This window comes from Dermacentor variabilis, chromosome 2, assembly GCF_050947875.1.
Source record: "Dermacentor variabilis isolate Ectoservices chromosome 2, ASM5094787v1, whole genome shotgun sequence".
Lineage (NCBI taxonomy): Eukaryota > Metazoa > Arthropoda > Arachnida > Ixodida > Ixodidae > Dermacentor > Dermacentor variabilis.
The window spans coordinates 108,845,148-108,871,220 of NC_134569.1; the positions used below are offsets into that span (position 1 = coordinate 108,845,148).

Below are 26,073 nucleotides of genomic sequence, written 5' to 3' on the forward strand. Positions count from 1 at the left end.
GCCTCCCTACCAACTTGCTGAAATATCTCCTTTTATGGTGTTCAGCGGTCCCACGCGCGGCGGTAACGAGGTTGTCGGTGTTGAGTGATTACTTTAGACTTTACCGTGACTCCAGGGCAGCTAGACTACAACTACTTTATTCACAACAGTGATCAGAGGACGTTAGCCTTTCGCTCACCACACGCGCTATGCGCTTTCTTTGTGGAGGAGTCGCCCAACAAGTAAGCCTAGCGACGCCGACACATGAGTGCGGCACCGGGAGAAAGGCTCGCACATATTCCACATTGAGGCCAGGTTAGCCAGAAAATGTGAAGCCAAGCGCAGAAACTCATCGTAGAACGTGGAATAACACGGTATCAGGGTGCATTTTAATTCAAACTACGCACGAATTTCGACTGTCACGCCGCAGTCATTCACTCACCTTCGCAGCTCGTACATTCTCGATCTGAACTTTCCTGCCAGACTCACGTTTGGTGTTCTGGCCTAGAAGGGAAGCAGACATACGCAGTGAAAATCAAGCACTTGAGCTGAGAGTATTCTAAAGGTGGAAAAGATGTCGTTTCCTTACTCAGAACGAGGATCGGGACTTGACCAGGGCCCATCATTTTTACTGCTACACGCGTGTTTCGCAGCGGAGGAGGAGGCTTGACTGTGGGTGTACTAGTGGACAGATTAAATACAATACTTACGATGGTAGACTGCTCTTGCCAGAGGTAAACAATTTATTCCTGAATGAGTATAGTTTTTAGCGCGCTCTTGTGCCGAAAATCTGCACTGCGCTGGCTGTCTTATGGCCCCCGAGACTGCAGCATGCATGACGCGGCGCGCGCTTGTGGCGCGATCTACTGCCGATAGCTGAAAGCGTGCTGCGGTGAGGTCTCTGATGCTGCAGTCGCTGGCAGTGGCCTCTTTTGCCCGTAACTGCAACTATCGCTAGCAGCGACGCTGGTGTCCTCTATCGAGAAATACCGCAAGCAACCATTATGCGGCGCTCCGCGCGGAGTTTTTGCAGTTGTGCGGGATGTTTTCGTTGAGTATGGTGGGTCGCCGAAAATGCCAGCGTAAAGCGCCGAGCGGCGGCCCATGACCTCGGTGTTGTGACCCCTTCGGAGCCCCATTAACGACCCTTCCTTGATCTATTGCGGAGTGTTGTACCCGGATGGACGTTGGTGAGTCAGTTTCACTCTTTCGATTTGGGTTCCGCGTAGCGTTCCATGAGCAGAATTGACAGCTTAGAACGACACGCAGTGCGGACTTTGCTTGGCTGTAGGCGCTGCTGTAATAACTATTTTCTTTCTTTTTCTTTCATTTTTTTTTCTTCGCGGTAACGCTTTCGAGCCGTACGATTGCGTCATGGGGAACGTCCGTGGCTTGCGGGAGGTGCCCAGATAACCGCTGAACGCGTTTGTTTTGACTGCCAGTGTTTCTCTTGCCGCGAACTTCTGAACTGGAGAAGGCGTTCTACTACGTGGGACCTCTGCCTGCACCGTGACTCTAGGGAATGAAAAAAGAAAAATCAAGCAGAAGCGCGGATCTACACGTGAAAGAAAGGACTGTTCATGTGTTATAGCAAATAAAAATAGCACATAAGTGGTTTGGCCTTAATGAGGCTGTTTGGTCGCTTGTATGCTTCTTAAATCAACATACACATGCGTGTGAGAGTAGGGGCTTCTACCTTTCTTTCTCTCCCTCTCTTTTAAGCTGAGTTTATTATTATTATTATTATTATTATTATTATTATTATTATTATTATTATTATTATTATTATTATTATTTGCTCGAACGATAACTAACAAGGTCATAAACGTTAACGCGAGGAAAGTTGTAACAATTCCAGACAAATTAAAGCTGGAGACGAAGGTAACGATCTAAACCTTACTTTCGCGTGCAGGTGTGCACGTAATCGTATGCGCTCGTTATTCTGCACGTTATTCTGTATATTTAAGCCGGTGCTATCGAGGTCGTAGCGGTATAAACTCATTGGACTAACTCTCCCGCGGTAAAACTTGCTGCGTGGTGCATCGTACGCTGCGGTCACGAAGAGTGACTCCTGCATATTTAAAAGCTCGCCGTCCACGGTCCCTATTTCCTTTCTTTCTTTATTTGCTTTCGCAATTTTCCGCGGGCCCTTGGGCCGGTCCCGGCCGAACTCCGAATACGCGGGCGGGTTGGTTTGAGTGTCGGCCATTGGAGTCTAGCTTCTAATTAACGCGCGGCCCATAAAAAGACGAAGGTCCAGCGTGCACGGGGTCAAACTCGAAAGCGGGACGATGTAAAGGCCCCACATAAACCTGTTAAGTGTCCGAAGTTCTGCTTGAAGTGTTGCGCATAAATTTGCGGGCAGCGGATCCAATTGAAACCAGTGGGTCCAATAACGAACCGGTGCAAGTTTCTTCGGTGTAGTTCCTCTTATTTGTGGTGGCAGGATTGCACACACATATAAGCGTGCAACGAGAGATATGGCATACGGTATTTAAAAAAAGAACAATGTATACCCGAGATCGCAGCCTTCCTTCCATTCTCCAACACACACACACACACACACACGCATGGTACACCAGAAAAGACAGGCCTACGGAATGAAACGGAAGACGAAAGGAAGCAAGGGAAAGAGAGAGCATGCAAACAGAGTGTCGTTTTTCTTTTAATTGTGTAATTGAGATGCGAGGGTGTTTACGGCCGCCTGAAATGCTTACCGAATAAAAAAAGGAAGCGAACGAATAAGCACGAGTGGAAAAGGGTGTTTAGTGCGCGTGTTGACATTTTAAAGCCGCGCACATGGTCGCACCGATTGCTTCGCTGCGATGCCTGCGATGTTTGCTTTCCTGCTCAGCCTGCGCGCTCGTAGCGAGAGCAAACTTGCGCGGGGCTGATCGCCACGTTTCGTGTTTCCTGGGGCCGGCCCGTCACAGCGGCGCGACATCGTGTATGCTGGGTGGCTCGCACGCGAGGGTCCGATAAGCCATGCCGTGCCGTGTTTCTTCACCCCCTTCGTCTTGCTCTCTGTTAGCAATTTTTAGCAAGCACTCGAACTCGTTTTGACACGTGGAAATGCGCGCTTCTCGGCTACGCGAGACTGTTATAGTGAGCCTTTGCTCCGTGCGAAGTTTGCATCGCTCATCTTCTGCTGACAAGTGTACGCTAAATCAATTTGAACAGATGAAGTATTTCGCTCAAAACTATATTTTCATCAAAAGAAAAGGAAAATGAAAGTCAAAAGTACAGTACATTGACAAAAAAAAAAAAGATATCGCGCCAGAATCTCAGCGCCGGTACGTCAGTGTGACGTCGCAGATTTGAAAATATTTGTTTCCCCCGCTATTTGAGCCGCTGTGTCTCAGTAAACGCTCTTCAAGCTTGCCGAGTTCAGTCTTTGGCTATTATGAAATGCAATGTATTCCATCTTTAACAATAAAAGAGCTAACTAAGCATGAGAAAACGTCGTAAAAACCCGTGACGTCACGGGGAACTGGTGCGGGAACTTCAAGGAGGCATCGCCGACCGTCTTTCGGCTTTGCGTGTTGCCGAGTCTCCCCTCGCTGCATAAGAGCGACCTTTCTTTCAACGTGCTTATGCTAACGCACAAGCACGTTGTAGCCCACAATAACATCTTCAGATGGTTGTTATGCTAAACTATTACTCAAAATAATACGTTCATATTGATGAACTACACCGTATGTATGACACTAAATTCGAAAATCTTACCTCATCTTCGAACCCTTCTTCGGGCTCCTGTAACTATTTATCTGATCGAACGAAGGCACTGCGCTGTATAGTAAAGTGTTTACGACTACCTTTCTCAGTTGGAATGCGTCGCGAATACAAACCAGCGTGATTGCGAATGTCCCCCCATGAAAGACGCTATGGTGCGATAAGTTCGTCTCAGTTAAATTTATGACTCGGAGACACACATAGATTCGCGCATAATTTAGCGTTCACGCATGAGGTCTGATGATACAGTATACGCGGATTACTCGCCCACGTGACGCGGGGTGGTACTTAAGGTCGATATAGAGCCCCCCGAAACGCGCTCAAAATAAACCACAGAACGCCTCATTGCGTTTCATCGTGCGCAACATCCGCGCGATTCAGGCCCCAGATGCTGGTTTTTCGGACTGCAGTCTGGGGGCCGTGTATATATATATATATATATATATATATATATATATATATATATATATATATATATATATATATATATATATATATATATATATATATATAAGGATCCTCTTTTATTTTCAGTTATTTTTGCCCGTCGTCATGTTGATTCACAAGAAACCGCGTGCCTCCGCTATTGCCAGCATCGGCCGCTCGATGCAACGGGAGGTAAGAAATACAGATAGAATCGAAGGAAAAGAATATTTACACAATACAGCGCCAGAATTAGCCACATAACGGCACGCTATGTTTGCGGTGTTATTGTTAATTTATAGTCATGCGTGTTTCAGTCACGGTTAGTATGTACATGGAACAAAAGATAAAAAATTAAATTATGGGCTTTAACGTGCCCAAACCACTTTCTGATTATGAGGCATGCCGTAGTGGAGGTCTCCGGAATTTTTCTTTTTTTAATTATGGGGTTTTACGTGCCAAAACCACTTTCTGATTATGAGGCACGCCGTAGAGGATGGCTCCGGGAATTGCGACCACCTGGGGTTCTTTAACGTGCACCTAAATCTAAGCACACGGGTGTTTTCGCATTTCGCCCCCATCGAAATGCGGACGCCGTGGCCGGGACTGATCCCGCGACCTCGTGCTCAGCAGCCTAACACCTTAGCCACTGAGCAACCACGGTGGGTTTTGGAAATTTCGACCACTTGGGGTTCTTTAACGTGCACCTAAATCTAAGTGCACGAATGTGTACATTGAACAAGTTCATTTCGTTTTTTTCGTAGTACAACCTGATTATATATAGTTAGACTAGCGGCTCAGAACTTATGCCTCTTTGAGAACTTCAACTTTGTTGCGAATTGGTGAAAATTCAATAATCGTTTTGCTGCTCCATTAATATGCTGTTGCTGTTTTTTTTTCTCCCACGTTTGCAGCATTATTCGTTTTCCTCTTTTGTTTCTGCAAAAACGAACGAATATGTAACGACCAAGACATGAAGACCATGAGCGCTTTCGGATCCTGCGAATCACTTCCAACGCTTGCAGTATATATACACACTATCACGGCACTCGAGATTGGCTTCCGTTCTCCAAGAGAGCCGTCATGGGGTTTGCGATCTGGATGCGCTTATGCGTATTAAATTATGGGGTTTTACGTGCCAAAACCACTTTCTGATTATGAGGCACGCCGTAGTGGAGGACTCCGGAAATTTTGACCACCTGGGGTTCTTTAACGTGCACCTAAATCTAAGTACACGGGTGTTTTCGCATTTCGCCCCCATCGAAATGCTGCCGCCGTGGCCGGGATTCGATCCCGCGACCTCGTGCTCAGCAGCCTAACACCATAGCCACTGAGCAACCACGGTGCGTATCATACGTGCGCCTCCGCGCGCGTTTTATAGCGTGTGCAGTGGTGGAACAGCTATGTACACGCCAAACTACGCCGAGAACGGGCCTTTGCGCCATCCTGCGCCAAAACGGCATTTTAGCGGAAAATTGCGCCGAGCCTACGCCAGAGCATGTATAAAAGCGAATACCTCCTTCCATTGATGCTTCGCAGCTAGCAAAACTGAAATCAAAACCAACAGCACGCTATCACCATCATCATAAAAGGAATCAGAGGCCCGACCATAGTTTTTCACCATATAGTGAGAAACTATATTTGTGATACCACGGAGTTTGCCGAAGGAGGACGTCACATTCTAGGATTAAAGTTAAGCTTTTTCTATGTTTATGGGTGATAGCGGCGCTCTGCAAAAGAGCCGCTGCGGTCAGAATCGCACGTGGCGCGTAGTTTAAAATGGTATTAGCGAATGGAGGTCGAATGTGGTGCACGGTGAGAGCCGCCACTTCGATGGGCGACAGGCATGTTTGTTGACGCAAAAGTTTTGCGTCGAGCTTGGGTCGCTGCAGTAGTCGCCGACGCAAACGCAAAACCCTGTTCGCGTCTCGCGCATGCGCAGTGGCGCTGACGCTATTCTTTTTTTTTTCTTGCGGCTGCAAAACCTTTGCGACCCGTATTCAAAAACTCCCTAATGTGCCTGGCATGACATGAGTATATTCCGTGATATCATGTTAATTGCAGGCGCGCGTACTGATCGGTCTTGCGGTGAACCTTGAGTGAGTGAATATACCTTTATCGGGTCCAGCAAAACGCGATAAAACGCGCACCCGGCTAATCCCACGAAGGGACTGACAGATCTGGCCTGCCGGCCCGATCGCGGGCGCGCTGGACGGTCAGCTAGCATTTGGTCTTAAAAGACAGGACTTCGCAGGGGCGCGGTGAGCCTTTGCGCGCAAGCCGTGGCTGTCGCACTGTGTTGCATCTTGTGATAATAAACACGCGTTCGTTGACGATCTGTCTGTGGTGTCTCCTATGAGCAGTATCGACGAACGCGGCCATAGCGTCCTCTGCGCGCCGCGGTGTCGAAGAGCGTCGCGTCCTTTCCTGACCGTGTTGCAGGGTAAGCCTCACGAAAAGCCATCTCCGAAACAGATAGACTATATATGTTGAAATTTGCATGGTATATTATAAGCACACGTGCATTGAACCCTGCGCCAGAGTGCTTGCTGCTGCACCATATCGGCCTTTTGCCTGCGCCAGGACCTGCGCCGAAAGGTGAAATGGCTATTCCACCACTGCGTGTGTGTCCCGGAAGATTTGGAAACCCTCCAATAAGAATTCCGCCAGCAGGAGGATGAAAGCTAAGGAAGGGAAGGTAGAGAGGTCAACATCCAGTTTGCTACCCTACACAGGGGAATGGGTTTAAGGAAAGAAAATAATGCATGTGAATACGTGCGGATGTCCATAACTTCACGCCTATAATCGGTCACTGAGGCCAGTCGCCTTCATGAAACGTAGCAATGCCCACATCGCTCTGTAAGCCTGCGACGCGTAGGGCCATGGTCCGAGAATCTTATAGTCTCTGAAAACGGTCTGTTATCTAATAGGTTTAACACCCTCCGAAGAGCGTCGCGTTCGTTGTCATAGAGATTACAAAAACACAACACGTGCTCGATCGCCTCTTCACAGTTGCACGAGTCACAGATCGGTGTGTCGGCTTTCGTAAAAGCCACCCATAAACTGAGGCGGCACAGTAAAGTTGCAAAAGTTGCATCACGGCGGGAGAAGTTCGATGGAATCTGCAACTTCGAGGTATAGGATCCAGCCGGTGGAGACGGCAGTTGGAGAAAATCGGGGTGTTCCACGAAATTTGTTTTGGTTTGAGCAAGTAAACGAGGACCACTCGCAGCATCTGTCCTTGATGAGGGTAGGAAGTGTCAGGGCTTCTTTACGGGCTGACCGGGCGGCGTCATCAGCAAGTACATTTCAGAGGATGCCACTGTGGCGCGGAAGCCATTGGAAGATGACGTCATGCCCGTTTATGAGGGCTTGATGGAGAACCTCTCTGGTTTCAAACACTAGTTGTTAATGGGTCTTGCGTCGTAAGGCTGACTGCAGACTCCGAAGCTAGGGCTGCCTTGGAGTCACAAAAAACAACCCATTTTCGAGGTTTGGCTTGTGCGATGTAATTAACAGTGGCACGTAGAGCGGCCGTAGAGGTCGTTACATGGGACACTTTGAAAGTGATTGTGACTTGTAAGGCCGGGATGATAACAGCGCCTGTGGAGCTGGTGAGTGAGACAGAGCCATCGGTGTAAATGCGCGTTCTTTGTTCAAATGCCTCGTTCATTAATGACTGTGTGAACTGACGTAGAGTCACTGTTTAATGACGGGTCTTCTTCGTAATTCCCGGGATCGTGAGGCGTACTTGTGGTCGTCGTAGGAACCACAGGGGTAACAGTGGTCTTGTTGCTGGTGTAAAGCGTAAAGCCCGACGGAAGATAGCCTTGATGTGTCGCAAAAAGCTTGGAAAATGTGGCTTGAGGCCTTTGTGCTGGCAAAGCAGCAATATAGCGGCTGGGTACGCGACACAGATGTCGAATGTGTGCTCTAAAGTTGTCAATCGTTATATATGTTGGAATCTAGTCTCAAGCAATCGCGATTGTTGCGTGAGTCGAGGCGCATCGTGGTAGTCCAACATATGTCCGTAGAGCCTGTCCTTGCAAACTTTCGAGGGCAAGAATGTTTGTTTTACACGTGTTCGCCAAAACCGGCAAGCTGTACTGTAAAAAGCACAGAAACAGTGCTCTGTACAGCTGCAGCATGGACCGTACCGACGTGCGCCAGGTTTTTCCGCACAGAAACCTCAGTATATGTGCAATAGAAATTATAGTCTCCGCTTCAGGTAGATACAGTGGGTCCACGAAAGGTCCCTGTCAATAATCACACCTAAGAAGCGGGGAATCTTCTGGTATTTGATAGCCTGGCCATTGAGAGAAACAGGGTACGGTGCCATGAGTTTGCACGTAAACGCGATTAACGGGCATTTCTCGATGGACACCTTCAGGCCTTGCTTGCGGAGATGCGAACAGGTTAGGGTGGCTGCCCGCTGCAATCTTGCGCGCACTTGAAGAAGAGTCACCGCAGTCATATATATATATATATATATATATATATATATATATATTCCCTCAGCCTATATACATTGCTAAGAAGATGGCTTTCGCGTCTCGATAGACTGCTCTTGCTGTCGTTGGTGGAGATTTGGGCCTGCGCTCACAGCGACACACTTCCGTTTTATTGTGAACCCTTGCTTTTGAATCACCTTCCTGTCACCTACAGAGGCCGCACTTACAAACCACTTCCAAATCCCTTCCGGTGGAGGACAAATAGCCCAAGGATGAAGTATCCCTTAAAAATAGAAGGCCATAATAAAGACATTTTCAAATGATCACTTACGCTAGAACTGTTGGTGAGGGCAGCTGTGATCCAATCGCGAGATTGGACATATATATATATATATATATATATATATATATATATATATATATATATATATATATATATATATATATATATATATATATATATATACAGTGAACTCTCATTTGTGTGAACTTCAAGGGACCGAAGGAAATAGTTCACTTAACTGAAAGTTCACTAAACTGAATATTCACTAGACCAACATAAGACATGGCATACAGAGTCAAAAGTTTGAAGTGCAATTCATGGAGCAAAAGACAAGGCATCCATAGTTTTAGAAATGTGTGAGATGGAATTTGTACATATCAACAAGTACAAGGTTCTTAACAGTTATAATGCTGCCTTTCTCACTTAGAAAAGAAATCTGTAATCTTCTTCTGCACTTGTACTTTTAAAGCACAGAAAGTAACAAAACTGTCCAAAGAGTCAATGTTTTTGTACACTTCTTCTGGCACAGCTTGCTGTTGAGACACAAGGTCTCTCAACTTTCCAATGTAGCCTACAATTTCAGCTACAACCTCATCGCTCGAGGTTCTCGCTGCCGCTTGGTCGGCATCCTTGCTTTCGCCGCAAATCGTTTTCCACGCGCTCCGATGCCTATCCCGAAATCGTGTAAGCCATCCACTGCTTGCTTCGAAGCCGCGAACGTCCAGAAGAAGAGCAAATTCCTTCGCTTTGCCTTGTACCATCGGGCCGGACACTGGAATGTTTTGAGATCGTAGGTCGCGAAGCCATACCGCAACGGCATAGTCCACTTCTTTGAAGTACCCCGTGCAGAGTGGTTTCCTGGCGGGATTCATCAAAGTTTCTTCTTCAAGCTTCGATTTTTGTTTCACGATCGTTGACAACGTCGACGGTGCAATTCCATAGACCTTTGCAACGTTCACTTGCCTTTGACTGTTGTCCAGGCGCTGAAGGATTTCCAGCTTGTCCGAGAGAGACAACCGCTTCCGTTTCATCGCACTCATCTCGAAAGTGGGCACGCGAATTGCCGTTGTTACTTAAAACTGGAAGGCTGAACGGAGCCGATGAAAAACACACCACGTGGGTCGTAAAAATAAGCCTTGGTCCTCAGAGCGAGTTCGTTAAACTGAAATATTGACTGTTCCGAAATTAGTTTAAGTGAAACATTTTTGCGTAGAATCTATAAGAAAACTGCCGGGGATCTTTAAAAAGTCCGGTATTCTGAAATATTCGATAAACCGACGTTCGTACAACTGAGAGTTTACTGTATATAAACGAGAAGAAAGGGGGTTAACCGAGGGGCCCGATTTTTATTAGTCATATCATGAGAAGGCAACAGACACTGACACCAAGGACAGCATAGGGGAAATTAGTTGTGCTTAATAAATGGAATGAAGGAACGGTAAATTAATGGAAATTAAAGTGGATGAGAAAACAACTTGCAGCAGGTGGGAACCGAACCCACAACCTTCGCATTTCGCGTGCGATGCTCTACCAATTGAGCTACCGCGGCGCTGTTTCCCCATCCGCTTTCTTGGGTATTTATGTGCACTAGTAAACCCTGGGAATGTTAGCCAGCGCCACCACTCACAGGCCTTGGCGGCGGACGTGGAACGTCCTTGTTGCCGCAGGCGTCACGAGACCGTGACGCCTACGGATTTAGGTAGTTAGCGCCGAGACGGCGCCTTTACAGGCTGAGGTTATGATACGGCGTAACCAAGAGTGGCGCCAGTCAGAAGACGACGATTTGGCGTGTGTAGGTGGAATCGGTCTCGACAGCCATCTTGTTTATGCATCGTTTGCCTGTCTTGCAAATGTTGTAAATACATCTTTATATGCGACTTCTGCAACGCAACAATATATATATATATATATATATATAAATATATATATATATATATATATATATATATATATATATATATATATATATATACATATATATATATATATATATATATATATATATATATATATATATATATATATATATATATATATATATATATATATATATATGATGTCTCAACTATTATACACTAGGATTTAAGAATAAGCAGATGCCACGTGGCTGAACAAACCAAGGCAATGTTGTTTGCCGTCGCTTGGAGATGCTCAGATTACCTTTTTGCATTCCGCCTAATTACATAATTAGTCTTGGTTGATTAATCAACTTCTCAAATATTAAAATTAGATTAAAAGTGTGAATGAGAAAACTGTGGAGCAACATGAAAAACTCCCGATACGCGCGCGGCAATATTGCGTGAATTCGCGGGCTTCTTTGCCGCTCAGAAAAAAAGAAAAAACACTTTTACGTATACCACGTATTGAGCAACAGGAAGCTGTATTCGGAGTATGTCATGTTGCTGTACAATTTTCTCATTGACACTTTTGCATTTCGTCGGTGGAGGCGGACCCGTGGCGCCCAACGGAATGACGAAGTAAATTTGCCGGACTGCCGATATTGAAGCGCTAGGCCAACGCCGCACACAGCAACGAGATAACGCAAGCTGTTCGCGGGACCGGAACGGCGGTGACCTCGGAGACGTGACGACAGGCGGGTGGGGCGGCGACATGGACGACACAGACGCTCTTTTTCCAGCCAGTTTCGGTTTCAAGGAGCCTGCCAAGGTGAACTAATTGTTCGCGTAGCTCCCACATGAAATTCGCTATTCAAAATTTAATCGTTGAGATAGGTAATGTCGAGGACGGGCCCCAAAGCACTCATTTGCTGTAGCCACCTATTGTTAATAATTAGAAAGTGAATTACGGTAACTTCGCTGATTACGCACGTAATTGCAGAAATTGCTGTGTATCTGGATGCTGCCAATACGTACACTCGCATGGTAGACACAACGTTACCGTTATTTATACTTTTCTAATTTTAGAAATTTGTTGGTGCAGCCAAACAAAAACAGCCTGTATACCTGCGACATTTGCGTTTCAAGCTATAAAGTATTGAAGGACTCTGCTAAAATGCAGACTGCGTGATGCAGTTCACACCATACTTGCGCGAGCGGTCATGCGATCGCCGCTGGTAGCTGTGGTATATAGCATGTAATCGCCTCGTATAGGCGAAGCAGGCGCCGTCCGCGGTAGCCCGCAATTCGCGGGAATGGAGGAAAATATGTCCGGCGGCCGTTCAATAGGCCACGTCACTGTGCCTTTTGAACCGGGCAAATGATACTTGATGCTCGCATTTCACAGGCACGGCAGCGGTCACTATAAGAAGCGTACACCTCGTCTTAGTGACAGTGTGTGTGGAGGTACTGCGATTTAGAGGTGGTGCTTGGCGGTGTTTTAGGAGATGTGGGCGCCTGTAGGTTGCGCCACCTGCTCCTCTTTCCATTTTGTTAGATATATGTGTGCACAAAACGTGGCATGCGTTTCAAGAATTGATGAGAGGGAAATGTATAGCGCCATTACTCGACTGCAAAGATCACCAACAGGCAAATATTCTCTGCATGGGAGGAGCAGAAAATACAAATGCGCCGCTGTTAGAATCGTTCGGGACCTTTGAATGGCCTTTGGATAAAACTAAAGGAGGCTATAATGCATTGCGAAAATAATTTCATACCTACAAAATTCAAAAGAACTGAGCGGAAAACACCGTGGATCACGCGGAGCATAATTCACCTAAAACGAAAACTAAAATGACGTCGAAGAAAGAGGATAAATTCTGCAGAGATAATAGAGCTCGCATGCAAATTGAAATTAGAAATAAAAGTCGCAAAAGACGACTTCTTTTCAAATAAGTTAACAAATTTCATAAGGAATCAACCGCAAAAGTTTTGGCGCTACTTGTCGAAGCCAGAAGGCGTGAGCAGTAAAATAGAACTGGCAGGTTTGGTCATAGAAGACATGCGCGTTGTAGCAAATAAATTTAACACCTATTTCCAATCCGTTTTCACACGCTGGCCAATATCGAGTGCGCCCGTGAAAGCCGCTGACACGCGGATGGGCGGAGTTGTGATAACAGAGTCGGGCATTTTAAACTTGCTTTTGGAAATAGACATCAAGAAGGCGCCGGGGCCCGATAATATATCAAATGTATTTTTGAAATGATACGCGCAGCAGCTGGCTCCCTTTTTGAAGATTATATTTTCTGAATCGCTGAGTACAGGCTCTCTTCCCAAGGATTGGCTATGTGCCAAAGTAATACCCATTCATAAAGAAGGCAATAAATTACACGTGGAAACATATAGGCCAATATCACTAACCAGTTGCTGCTGTAAATTAATGGAACACATAGTAAGTAAAGCCATCATGACATATTTACAAGAAAATAACATATTATATCCTAAGCAACACGGTTTTAGAAAAACTATAACACAATTATTAGAAATAACACATTACTTCGCATCAATAATTAACTCCAAATTCCAAGCTGATGCTATATTTATTGATTTTTCGAAGGCTTATGATCGCGTCGTGCACTGTAAACTAATCGAGAAAATAAAGTCAATCGGAATTGAACACAATGTCGTAGAATGGATAGCAGCCTATCTGTCAAACCGAACTCAATATGTTACTATAAATAATTACGACTCGGACCAACTCGAAGTTTATTCAGGGGTACCACAGGGGTCCGTATTGGGGCCATTATTATTTCTCATATACGTCAACGACATCGCTGATTGTGCAGAAAATGGAGTAAAATTGCGGCTCTTCGCCGATGACTTGGTAATTTATACAAGCGTACAAGGAATCGAGGACCAGCTTAGACTAAATACTACACTAAGCAATATAGGCCGCTGGTGTGACATGTGGGGAATGGAAATTAATCTTAAGGAAACACAGTATATGACCATAACTCATAGAAAGTCGATCTTTAGGTTCAATTATACATTAATGGGCAACGATTTAATACAAACTGACACAGTAAAATATTTAGGCATAACCTTTACAAGCGCGTTAAAATGGAATACCCATATCGATAATACATGCACGAAGGCCTTCCGAACACTCGGTTTCTTGCGAAGAAAATTAACTGCAGCACCATCCCATGTGAAACTAACAGCATATAAAACTTTAGTAAGACCAATTCTTGAGTATGGTAGCATAGTGTGGAACCCGCACCAGAAAGGACTCTCACAGAAATTAGAAAGTATTCAAAATAAAGCGTTGCGATTTATATACCATAAGTATTCTCGACACGAAAGCGTAAGTGCTCTTAGAAGCCAGGCAGCACTGCCTACCCTTGTTTGTCGGCGTCGTGTGGCTGTCATGAAATTTCTTTTTATGCTATGTAATGACAACATTAATATAGATAAGCGAGATTACGTGCAACCACCACACCGACACTCTAATAGAACCTGCCATAATAAACACATCAGGCAGTATCCGACACAGCGCGACACGTTTAGATATTCATATTTCCCATGGGCAATTTAAATCTGGAATTCGTTGCCACAGGAAATTATAGAATCAGATTCTGTGGATGGCTTTGTCGCAAAATTGGAGCCATATTTTGGCTGTTCATGAAAGTGTTTGAGTGCGTAGTTCAAAGGTAATGCATTCGTTGAGTGATTGGACACTAGTGCACGTGCGTTTGCATGCTGCCTTATGATTTCAAATGTAGATATTGCAATGTGCTGAATAGTGGTGTTTTATAGATCCACGATAACTACAAGAATATTATACGACTAATATTGCAATTGTTTTTTTCCCTGATTCATGTGAAACAAAAAAAGTGTCTTGTGTTGAATACCAGTGCTGTTGTATGGCAGTTTTTTTTTGCTTTATATATTTTGTTTTTTTTCTTTTTCCTGTTTTTCCCATGCTCATGTGTATATATTACAATCCACTTCCTGTTTGGGCCTGTGCAAAGGCCTACAGTATTGTTAAATAAATAAATAAATATTCTTGGGCCCCGGATAGCGTGTGAAGTTCGTTGTACTACGTCTGAAGTGCATTGCCTACTACATAGGGCAGTTGCAAGTCAGGCTGTCAGCTCCTTCACGAGTACCACGTTAGCGCGAACACGCGCACGTATACGTCAACGCGGACCCAGAAGGAATCGCGAAGAACATGCACGATTCCATTCCTCTCCCCCCGTATTATTTCGACATTCAAATTAAAGCAACATTTCGCAGGGCATCGTAAAACAAAGTCGCCGGGAGGGGCTCCGTCTACTCCTCAATTTCCTTCGCGATGGAGGAACTGGAGCTCGAATGGTGAGATGTCTGCGAGGGCTATATCAGTGCGAAATGGGATGGTGGTTTAGGTGAGGAGAAAGGGCGCTTATATGCAGCATAGTGCGTTTTAGCTTGAACTCCGTCGTCCCCACCGCTAGCCTTCGCCGCATGTTTTGCGAGGGGACTTTACACTCTGCTGATCAGCTTGCAGCCTTGCATGGTAAGTGGAGCTCGGGCGGAACTATTGCCGGCAGCATTTGAAAAGTTGTAGTTCCGCCCGATGCCAGAAACACCCCGATAAATGTTTCTGTCTCTTTCCTCAACACCGCGGCGCCCAGTCTCGGAGGCCGTGCTTGGAAGAAACGAAACCATGTGTCGCTCGAGAAAGATAAAGTCCCTAGAGATTTTTTTTTAATTTTTGCTAAAGAGCAGAAAACCTAGGGACTTAAAAAAAGAAGAGAGAGAACAGGTAGCGCCTCATGCATAGGGTGGTGCTGCCCTCTGGATTTAAAATTTGGATCTCAAAGGCTATGCTTTTAGTGGTTGAACGCGGCAGAAGCGATTTCGAGAGCCGGGAACACGTCGTAGACGTCGAGGTTTGGACACCACAAAAAGAGCGAGCGAGAGAGAAAGAGAGAGCGAAAAAGAACAATTTCGCAGAAATCATCGAAGAAGATTGTCAAGGTAAACGAATAGTCTATGCTGACCGTAGAAACAAACTGGAGACGCTAGCAATACTTATTCCAGGACCGTATCTACAAAAAGCTCTTACGCTATAGCCTATAGAACTCGTTCGTAGAATAAATTTTTAGCCAATCCTGATGCCTACGATATCATTAGCGGAGGTGGCCAGCCAATGGCAGAGAACTATTACGAAGGGAAAACTCTGCGAATTCGGTCCCGGGGTCTTCTGCGGGTTTTTGGCGGGAATTTTCCCGGCCTCCCTGTACCGTAGTGAAGCCGATCGGTAACCGAGACCGACTGCAGCCGAGAAAGGCCTCATACGTCTCGCGTGTCACCTTCAGATTCGTACGTCCGTGCCGTCAATTACTTTGGAACTAACGAACTGGGACTGCTGCCGGCATGGCGCAGTCCTATATTGACGGCTGCTGCCGGTCGAAGAAATATACGATGGCGCAGTGCGGTGGTCACACTGTGTGGTATACCCGTGCCACGGGGCACCCTGCACTTCGCGGTCAATCGTAGTTCGCGGGGAGGAGATTGAGGGGAGGAGGGACAGAAGCACCCCTTTTTCGGCGGCGGGGATCGTTAGAGAGAGATGTCGTGCGTGGGCGGCAGTCACGTTTCTATTCGCATGGATCGGCCCGGCGGCAAGTTCGGGCCGTCGTCTAGACGCGTCGGCGCCTCTTGAGGGGGATGCTCGCTCTCTCTGTTTCTTCACTCCTCGGAGCGTGAGGCGAATGCGGGGCGTCGACGCTGTTGCTGCCACCGACGTCACCGTGGATGTCCTGCTGCCACGCCAGACTGACGCGTGTGCGGTCGAGGACTAGGCCCCTATACCTTTTTCTATTATTCTATTTTCCCTTTTTTTTTCTTTGGCCGGTTTGGCATGTTGCATTATTGACAGTGACGGACGTCCTTATTCCTCGAATGTCACTGTCACTCGGTCTGGAGGAAACTGCATTCTCATCGGTTATTCCAACAACACAGCTCTACCGCACAACTAAACAATGTTGATAAAAAGGAAAGTTTATTTGCTTCAAAACTGTCTGGAAGGGGAGAACGATCTCGAGTATGTATGTATATTGAGGGTGAGTCATCGTTTCGGGTTTTTCTGTTAGCATTAGAGACATCTCCTTAACTTGTCCAAGTTGTCTCAAAAGCTGGAGATGCTTCATAGTCTCGTCATATACGTCGTCTGCGTTTTTGGAAATCGTTGTGTAACTTTTTAAGCAATATGTTCTGTGGGTGCGTTGACGGAAATCGTCACTGCTCGCCGCCTACGGCACCGGCCCGAAGTATCATATTTCTGTTCCAGTAATCTGTCCCTCCGCCATGGGAGACGGCGCTCTTCCTCCCCGCCTTCCTCCCTTGCGCGCGCGCTAGGTCGAGCCACCATCCTCGGCTAACCCTCGCAAGATTTCACTCGCACACTCAGCGTACGGCGCGGGGCCACGATGTTATCGCACTCGGACTTTACATGGAGCATCACGGCGACGCCGGCGGCGGAAATGCGCCTGGAATGTCCGTTTAATTGCTATCGCAATATAAGCACGAAAAGCGCACAAAGAATGTATTTACGAGCATCAGCACCGAAAGCATATTCCAGTGAACATATGATGGTAACAACACCAAAAGCTTTGCAAGTAAAGAAAAAAAAAGCAAGAACAGGCAGATCACATTCTGTTGTGTATAGCAGAACTGGCAAAGAGAGAAGTGGTTCTTGTGGGGAAAGAGGAAAGGCTAGCACTATTTTTAGCAACCTATGCGGGAGCACGGCTCAGCGCCAGCAGGGTGGGGAGTTGGGATTAAAAGAGAGAGAGGGTAGGAGGGAGAAAGGTAGAAGGTCGTTCTAGCAGCATCAGAGCAGCCCAGTGGCTTCGACCGGAGGATTAGGCTGGAGTTAGACCGTATAGGAGGTAGCCCAGTAGAAGCGGAGTAGTGGCGAATCAGGAAGCCCGAGGTGGTGGGATGGCCGTTAGGCCATCCGTCTTTGTAGAAATTTCCTATAGTCTCGCCGAGAGCCCCGACGATTCGAGGTACTCGACGACACTTAGGAAGGTTGGTAGTTGATTACGACAGGGGAAGAGGATATCTTCCTGTCGTGAACATGGGAGCCCCAGGCGGTGGAACTCTTGCAGAAGTCGGCCGCGGGGCTGCAGGTGAGCAGGGCAGGCCAACAGGAGGTGTTCCAGGGTTTCTGGTTCACCACAGGAGGCACAGGCTGGCGAAGTGGCTTTCCCAAGGCGGTGCCGGCGGGCTGCCGTCCAGTAGCAGCCAACTTGCAGTCGGAGCAGCAACGAGGCATCCCTTCGTAGGAGGCCGTGCTGTGGAAGAGGCCGTGGAGGCCGGCCCAGGGATACCCGTTTGTCCGGGGTGGCAGGCGATGATGTGCCGGCGCAGCCTGTGTCTCGAGAAGTCGCGGCTGTTACAGCAGGGCTGAGGGGGACGCTCGAGTGGTGGGAACTTTTTGCAAGAGTGTCCGCCTCTTTATTGCCCGGGATCCCCACGCGTGCCGGTAGCTGATGCATGGATAGTGAACATCCTGCGTCCTGAAGGGCTGTCAGTCTTGAAAAGAGCAGCGCAACCCCAAGGCTAGCCCAGTCAGGGTTCTGCAGGCAGAGCAGCGCCGCCTTGGAGTCGCAGAAGATGGCTGCCGGGGTCACTTGTAGCTCCTCTGCAAGTAGGTCCACAGCAAGGTGGAGTCCTGCTAGCTCTGCTGCGGTAGAGCTTGCATGTCCCGGGAGACGGCACAGCTTGCTCTTTTGTAGGGCCGGTGCAACGCAGGCTGCTGGGGTTGAGCCCGTCTCCGGTATCATGGATCCATCGACGAAGATGTGAAGGTGGTCTCCAAGTCTCTCTTGGAGAAGAGAGGCTGCCGTTTGCTGTAGGGCACGTGGTGAGGAACGGTTCTTCGAAACACCTGGCAGCTCCGTCGAGATAGGGATTGGTGGTCGACGTGGTGGGCGAGGCTGTACAGCGTTTGCAGGCGTGTCCCCTATGACTTCCTTATAGAGGCCACACAGCCGTCCCATGTGTGATGCTGGCCGGGAGCGTAGGCGGGTCAGAAGTGATCACAGTGATCACAGTGATCACAGGTCAGGAGTCACAGTGATGCTATGTACCTGACCGCAAAAGGGAAGGCGAGAGAGGCGGTAAAGTTAAAACCCCTTAAACTTCGTAAAGTAGCGGCACGCTTTGAAGAATGCCGCCTCCTCCTCATGCGCTCTGGCCGAGGCCGACGCCGCGTCGCTATTGGTCTAATTGCATCACGTGGGCCCTCGCGCCGTGCATCAGCGCCATTTTTGCTCGAGAAGCGTCTACGGAGTGGCGAGGAGCGTATGTTGGCGCCGTTGCCACTGTCGAGGAGGGAGCGTGAAAGAGGAGAAACGAAGAGGAGTGAAGGCGGAGGAGGAGAATGTCGCCACTTTACGAAGTTTAAGGGGCTTTAGGTAAAGTGGGTGGGCGGAGATGGACTGGAGAGCAATTAAGTTCGTAGGCTTGTACACTGTTTCAAAATATTCTCCGCATGAACCTCGGGTAAAAATGAAGGCCGAACTAATTTTTTAACGCAGTAGTGTTAGGGGCCCCGCGTCGGCGTCCAGCGTCGGATGTTTCGGGAAAAAGACTTTCGAACCACACACAGTCAGGCCCTCCATGCGGCGCAAGGAAGTTACGGCACTAATTAAATTTCTCAAGCTAAAATAAGTAGAAAAATTGTAAAGTGCGACTTACACACAACCTACAGACATGATAGCGTCGAATTGTAATTTGAATGTACGAGAAAATGTAATTCTGTTATGCGAGAACTCAAACAAACCCCTTTTCCAGCGTTTCTACTATTCACAGACCGGTCACGGCGTCCGCCATTTGCGCGCGACGGCGCGCGCAAATCTTGGAGGCCACGGAGCAGCACGTCCGGTTCCTTGCAACACCTCCAGATGGCGCTCGCCTTCGCCGCATCGCAACCCACGCAAGAGGTCGCGTTTCTACCGGAAAGCCTAAAAACGAAGTTTAAGGGGCTTTAGGAAAGCCCGCCTTCGTGCATAGCGTTCGCCGACAGCGTTTGCCGGTAAACATTACGGTTACATACGCTGCAGTGGCCGGGAAGGCGTCAGGGATCTTTTAATGCTATTGCGTTGCACTCTTAAAGGCGAATATTAAGCGTCTTTCCATTTTCTTTAACTTTGCGCCGAAGCCTCCTGGCACATGCAAGTAGCAATAACGAAATAAAACGCACGCAGTTTGCAACTACGCAGCTATGTACCACAATCTGATATCGCGATTGTCTGAACTGTATGAGTGAAGGGTACCATTGTTTGTTAACTTGAAACGAGGACTGGGGGACGATATGTCTTTTTATTTTATGTCTTTCATGTTACGTCACACACACAGAGAGAGAGAGAGAGAGAGAGAATTACAATGAGCATCCGTTATCTCCTAATTTTACGGGCGCCAGCTGGCCTCCGGTAACCCAATTGACGCCGCAGCTCGGTATGGTATGGTATGAAGAACTTTATTTAGGTCCTGAGGGATCAGTCTGGGACTGATGCGGGCCGCTCCCACGTCGGTACAGAGAGGCCGAGCCCCTCTGCCAGCACACGGGCCCTCTGGACAGCCCTGAGTTGGTCCGCCAGCACTTCACTGTGCAGCATTCGCTGCCACCACTGTTCACCTCGAGAACCATCACCGGCCAACGCCAAGCAGCGCCACAGCATGTGTTGTAAATCGAGCAAACCCCCACACTGACTACAATAGACTGAAACCCCGCAATCCGGATTAATTTTATTCATGATGACCGGGTTGACGTACTTTCCTTAATGCTCTTCAGGGAGCAGGCGGCTGCGGCGGCGGCCGTATCTCAAACGACAGCCTCGGTGCTGCGGGCTCGGCTAGCTCAGTCCGTCAGGCGTGGGCGGCAACCGCCGCCATGGAGTCTCTGTTTACGTAGTAGGTCAGCGTCTCCTCGCGCTCGCGCCTCCTAGCTCCGCATCGTGTACCCTCCGCTCCCTTACTCATTGCACTCTGCCTTCGCGCCGCTCGGTCCGCTGGGCGCAGAGCATCGGAGAGCTCGCTTGACCCTCGAAACGAGAGCTATTCTTCGTTTCCGTGACCGAGGGATGGAGAAACAATAAAAATGGAAAAAAAAAAGAAATAGAAGAGACGAACGGGGTGCCGCCTGCTTTCCTTTTCTCGGAATGGCGCGGAAAACTCGGAGCCACGGCCTCGGCCGCCGCACCGTTTTATTTTTTTCCGGAGTTCTCGCCCTCGTGAGTCCGCGCGCGTTCCTTAGCTCTCAGTCACCTGCGCGGAGCGCGTTTTGCATTCCGCGCGCGTCAACGAAACAATAAATGAGCGCTGCCCTTTTCCGTGCCTTTCGGACGCATGGTTCAGCGTTCTGCCATAGCGTCTCGTGGATCGCGTTTACCGCAGGCTGAAGCGGCGAGAGAATCCCCTGGCTGCCGATTGCACGAGTTCCGTGTTTTATCAGAGTTCGCCGAGACGAGAGTCTTTACGACGGACGACGTGGAGCGCTGCGAGTGCTGCCCGGCGGCTGTAACTAGAGGGCCGTTTTCTTTTCTTTTTTTTTTTAAAGGAGAGTAGTAAACTGGGCAGGTTGGTACTGAGCCATGTTCGAAGGACAGCGCGAAACCGTATGCACATGCATGACGAAAGAAAGGCACAGAACGAGAGACCTATACTAGTCGCTGTCCTGTCGTTCTTTCATCTTGTGTAGGTTTTCGCGCTGCCCTTCGAACATGATAGTGTAAATGAGGCAAGAAATTCGACGCGCAAGAAAGAAAGAAAGAAAGGGGAAGAAATAATGTGTAAACGTGGCTGACATCGAATTCTTGGAGTATATATATTGTCTGCTCCTCCTTTCGTGTGTGAACTTCTAAACGGAGCAAACATTCGGTCACGCAACAAAGAAAAAAACAAAAAGGGGGGAGGATGAAAAAGAAATAACCACCTTATAAGTGAGCAGCTTCGTATTAGTGAAGCAGAGTTGTGTTTGCTTCTCTTGAACGCCCTGTAATGTGACAAGGACTTGTATTCTGGGTGAGTCTGCCGTTTTCTTTTTCCTTTTCTCGTCGTGCCTCCCTGACGCGTCAGTACCCGGAGCCTCGCGAAATAAAATGAAATGATAAATAGGGGGCGGCGACCTAATCATGTTATTGCATGTTGAGAGGATCAATAAGGAGCAGTGCAAACAAGGACGAGGATTGCAGAAAGGACGCACTCATAGCGCCTACTGTGAAGTGAAATTTTAAAATTATTTTGTGTTAGTTTTGTGTCTCTTATCGAGACAGCGCACCTTTATAAGCGACAGTGAAACACCACTATAAACAAAATACGAGAACGAAACAATTAAACACCGTCGGACTAAAGCAATCTTGCGCAGTTGTGTTTCCTCTGTTTGCTGTTGAAGGGAATGGGATTGAAGCTCTTTCGCAGCTCTCGAAAGGACTTTATGAAAGGCACCTGGCGGAGTTCATTCGTGAAGCATTGAAAGACCGGATCAACTTAAAAAAGAAAGCAAACAAAGAGAAAGACGTGTTGCTACAGGACCAGACTCGTAAAGGCTTGATCTACTTATTTATTTGGTGGTACCGGAAATGTTGCTGACAGCCTTCGTCGCTGGCTTTCGATTTTAATTTGACCATACTGAAACGACACGAAGAACTAGAAGAAAGAAAATACAGGTGTCCAACGTACATTTTGGAATATACGCGAACATAAGCTTTCGCGAAGCGGCTCCTTAAACGCGATAAAGCTGTTCAGTTTCTGCAGCGAGTCTTACAGCAAAGCGCTTGCGCCCCTAGCTGACTGACAGATCAGCAAGATGCGCAAACCACGCAAACCCACACACGTGATCCACGCTAACCGCAGATTTTAGCGCGGACCGCGGAGTCCTACTGTGCCCACCTCACTCGGCAAGACGCCGACAAAGCAGATGCGCAAAGACCCCGTGAAAGAACGCACACAGAGGAGCCCTTCCCTAAAGGAATTGTGAGCTCGAAGGCGCATATTTGTCGCACGCTGAGAATATTTAGGTACATCTCGTCGTTTCGCCACGCGATTCCGTTCAGAACAGGGCCGGCCACATGTAGACCCATCTGCATGGGTAGCACAGACTCGGGCTACGTATATAACCCGATCCTCTTTGTGACTGCTGTCCTGTGCGGGAGCTATTCGGTAGAGACAGCAGCAGCCATCGCCAGAAAAGTCAGGGAGAGTTCGCCAATATAACAGGAAGCCTCGCTTTCACGCTCTCTCTTCCAGGGCTTGCTACCGGTCCAGCCTGCAGACTTAGTGTTCATCCGTGTACAAATGCCATAGCGGAGCAATGCTCGCATGGCGTCCATTTTTCCTCCTTCCGACGAAATTTCGGGAACGTCCGAAGCGACCGTGTGCAGCAAGTCCTTTCCAATCTTGACTAGAATTACACTTACTCCGAAACAGCTGGTGGCGCTTTATCTCAGCCATTAGGAAAAAGAAAGAACAAAAAGAAAAAAGGAGCAATCCTATACTTCTCATATTGAGCTTATGCACGTGTGTGTATGTATTGGAAGCAAAAGTATATAGAACCGTGGCCGCGGTCATAAACGGAGTGTGAAATTCAATATCTTCGACGGATCGAGCGAGAATTTATATTTTGCAAACTCGCTGAATGCTCGTCCATGTATGTTCGCTGCTTTTTAATCTAGAAACCCTTATAACGAACGCAGTGGCCGCATTAAAGTTTAACCGTATAGTGTATGCAGATTTTACGTAAGCGTGCGAAGAGGTTTGCGGCTCCGTGCGTATACGTCTTGCGCCGTGAAAACCGAAGAGCTAAATAAGCGTGCCAAGTCGGCGAGGCGCGTTTCGATGCGTTTATACTTCATATTCTGTTGGCGCCGAGTGCTTGCCGAACAGTGTATCGCCCGGCTCATGCATTTCGGTTATACGGTGCTTGTTATCAAATACGTATGTTCGTTGCCTGCTTATTCTCCGTAGCCGCAGCTGCCGCGCGTGAAGACTGAAAGGGCGAAAGGAGAGGGAGACACGGACGCATGGCGCTGTGTTTACTGTTTATATTCCAGTGCTTTCTATATGCATGATCTGGCTGGCTACGACGAATAATCAAATCTTACCATTGATTTAGATTTATTCTTACGCGCTCGGTTCGAGACATTCCGCAAAGTTTGGTGCAAAAAAAGAAAAGTGTGTCAAGGAATTGAACATGAAATGTTGAACAGGACTGAGGTATATATTCCTTTTTTGGCATGTGATGTACATTAAAAAAAAATGTTCAGTCACCATGCAAAAAAATAAAAAAAAAGAACAAAGAAGAAGGGTCAGTCAGCTTTACCAGAACCTGCCATGGTCGCTTAGTGGCAATTCAAAATGAGCTCTGCCCGTTCCGTTGCACCGTGGACAATTAAACACAGAGCTCACCGCGTGGCGGATACACGATAATGAATGATTTCAGTTCCGTAGAAGCCATTTCTGTCGTCCTGTTGCTTCGTCAGGGCGTAAGCGAACTGGCAAACAATGTGAAAGCTTTGTAACGCCTTTCTGACACGTGGAACAAGGTTTTCCTAGGGGAGTGTTAGCTAACATATAGGTAAAATATAAAATAAGCAGTACCCCGTTTCTTACTGCGGTATCTTGAGCGGCTGCTGTGATTCGTGTCCGATATGTCTTTTATAACGGCGCCCGTAACCTTTCCCACATACATCGTACGACTATCCATTTAGTCTATGTCATTCGTGTTAGTCACATGATAAACATCTTTATTCCCCCCCCCCCCTTCTCATTCTGATGTGATAGAAATAATTAAAGCGTACTACTAATGGCCAGCAGTCTGTTCTTTGTCTAGCTTCCTGCTGTCGCAAGACTTATACTGATTCTCATCTGTGGTGCTCCTGGTCTCAGTTTGTGTTTGACGTGTTGTGTTATGTTGCGCAATGCTAAAACCTTTTCTCTTGCCATTCATGTCTTTAATGAGACAGTGTCTAGCCCGGTGTTTTGTTTATTTTGCATGCTATTAGCGTGTCTTTACAACTACAACAACAACACGAAAGAAAGAACGACGACGACGACTACGGATGGATGTGAAAGTCCGTTTCGATCCACACATCAATGCCAATGCTTCAAGCCGGACTACGTTTGCATCGCCTTTGATTAGCACCGACATTATCCATATTTGCCTTTATACCGCGTGCTGCATACACCTCGATCGAAGCATCGGGCGCTCTTTAATAGAGTGCGAGGGTATCCGATGTTCTAATGGGGAAGTAGACCGTGTACCAATCGTTGAGTTGAGAGAGCTCAAACTCGGTCCCGAAGGGTGAGCCTTTATTCGATACTTACGTATCTATAACGATGTGTGTTGTTAACCGTTGTCATGGCAATGTTCTCGATCATACATACGTTTACGCACACTGGCAGTTATCCTCCCTCCCCCCCCCCCAAAAAAAAACAAAAAAACAAAAAACAAACGCGCAGTTTCACAATCACGTTTTCCCTTATATTGTCTCATATTGCGGACAAGCCAGCCTTTAATGTGCGCTCTACACAAGTGCGGACACATCCAAAACTGCCCTGAGATTAGCGTACGCAAGCGCTACGTTGGATTATAGAAGTACACTAGACTTCCGTTGAGACAAACTTTGTTAAGCTGTATTCTTCCCTAAGCTGAGGGGTCTTAGGGCCTTCATTTATTTTTCATAGATTCTGCACAGGTTTATAAATCCAAACTTTTTATAAATCAAGCGGATTCCTAAAGTACATTCGTGCTCGCTTTTTAAGCACATTCTACAGTAGCAAGCACTAGCAGAGTTTTGTGTTCAAGAAGCTGCACTTAGGCTACGACGGGCATCGCAGTGGAGGGTTCTTCATGAGCTTTGACTACTTGGTATTCCTTAGCGTGCACCAAAGTCTACACTTGGAGGTTCTGGCGTTCCTCTGCTGGCACCGAAATGCGGCCGTCTATGTCGGCAGTCGAACCCCTAATTCTTCGTGCAGCAGGACAACGACGTGGACTAAACTTAGTTCATATTGACTATGCAACAACACGGGGACTAAGAAAGAACAGACGAGACAAGCACTCGTATCGTCTGTTGTTTCTTACAGGCCCAGTGTTGTTGCGCAGTTGATATGAATCGGTACCGACTCGCCCAGCTGTCAGTACTTCCGACACTTAGTTATCGCGGGCGGATGTCATGCATGTTAGATATATGTGTATTATTTGGCAACATAATAAAGAAACGCCACACGACCCGTCCTTTCGGAATGCCTTCGAGGCAAGAAAACGAACTCTGATATCTTAAAGTATGATTATAATTACCGCCTAGTGACTGTA

General features: G+C 47.4%; 2 protein-coding genes across 3 annotated transcripts in view; one reads left to right on the forward strand and one right to left on the reverse strand.

Moving 5' to 3' along the window:
* The window catches only part of CCT3 (chaperonin containing TCP1 subunit 3), a 41,089-nt gene extending 40,391 nt beyond the window's left edge, over positions 1 to 698 (reverse strand). Inside the window, exons 1-2 of the mRNA XM_075681670.1 lie at positions 569 to 698; positions 422 to 483 (exon numbers count right to left, since the gene is read on the reverse strand). Coding sequence (XP_075537785.1) covers positions 422 to 483; positions 569 to 605 — 99 coding nt within the window. The 5' untranslated portion in view covers positions 606 to 698. The remainder of the gene's footprint in view (positions 1 to 421; positions 484 to 568) is intronic.
* Positions 1 to 26,073, forward strand: part of LOC142572501 (multiple C2 and transmembrane domain-containing protein 1-like) — a 307,998-nt gene that overhangs the window by 13,907 nt on the left and 268,018 nt on the right. The window contains exon 1 of one of the 2 annotated variants that reach the window (XM_075681669.1): positions 1,027 to 1,169. The exons of the other annotated variant lie outside the window; for it this stretch is intronic. Within the exon in view, the coding sequence (XP_075537784.1) occupies positions 1,160 to 1,169 (10 nt within the window). The 5' untranslated portion in view covers positions 1,027 to 1,159. Of the gene's footprint in view, positions 1 to 1,026; positions 1,170 to 26,073 lie in introns of those variants that run through there. 2 annotated transcript variants of the gene reach the window in all.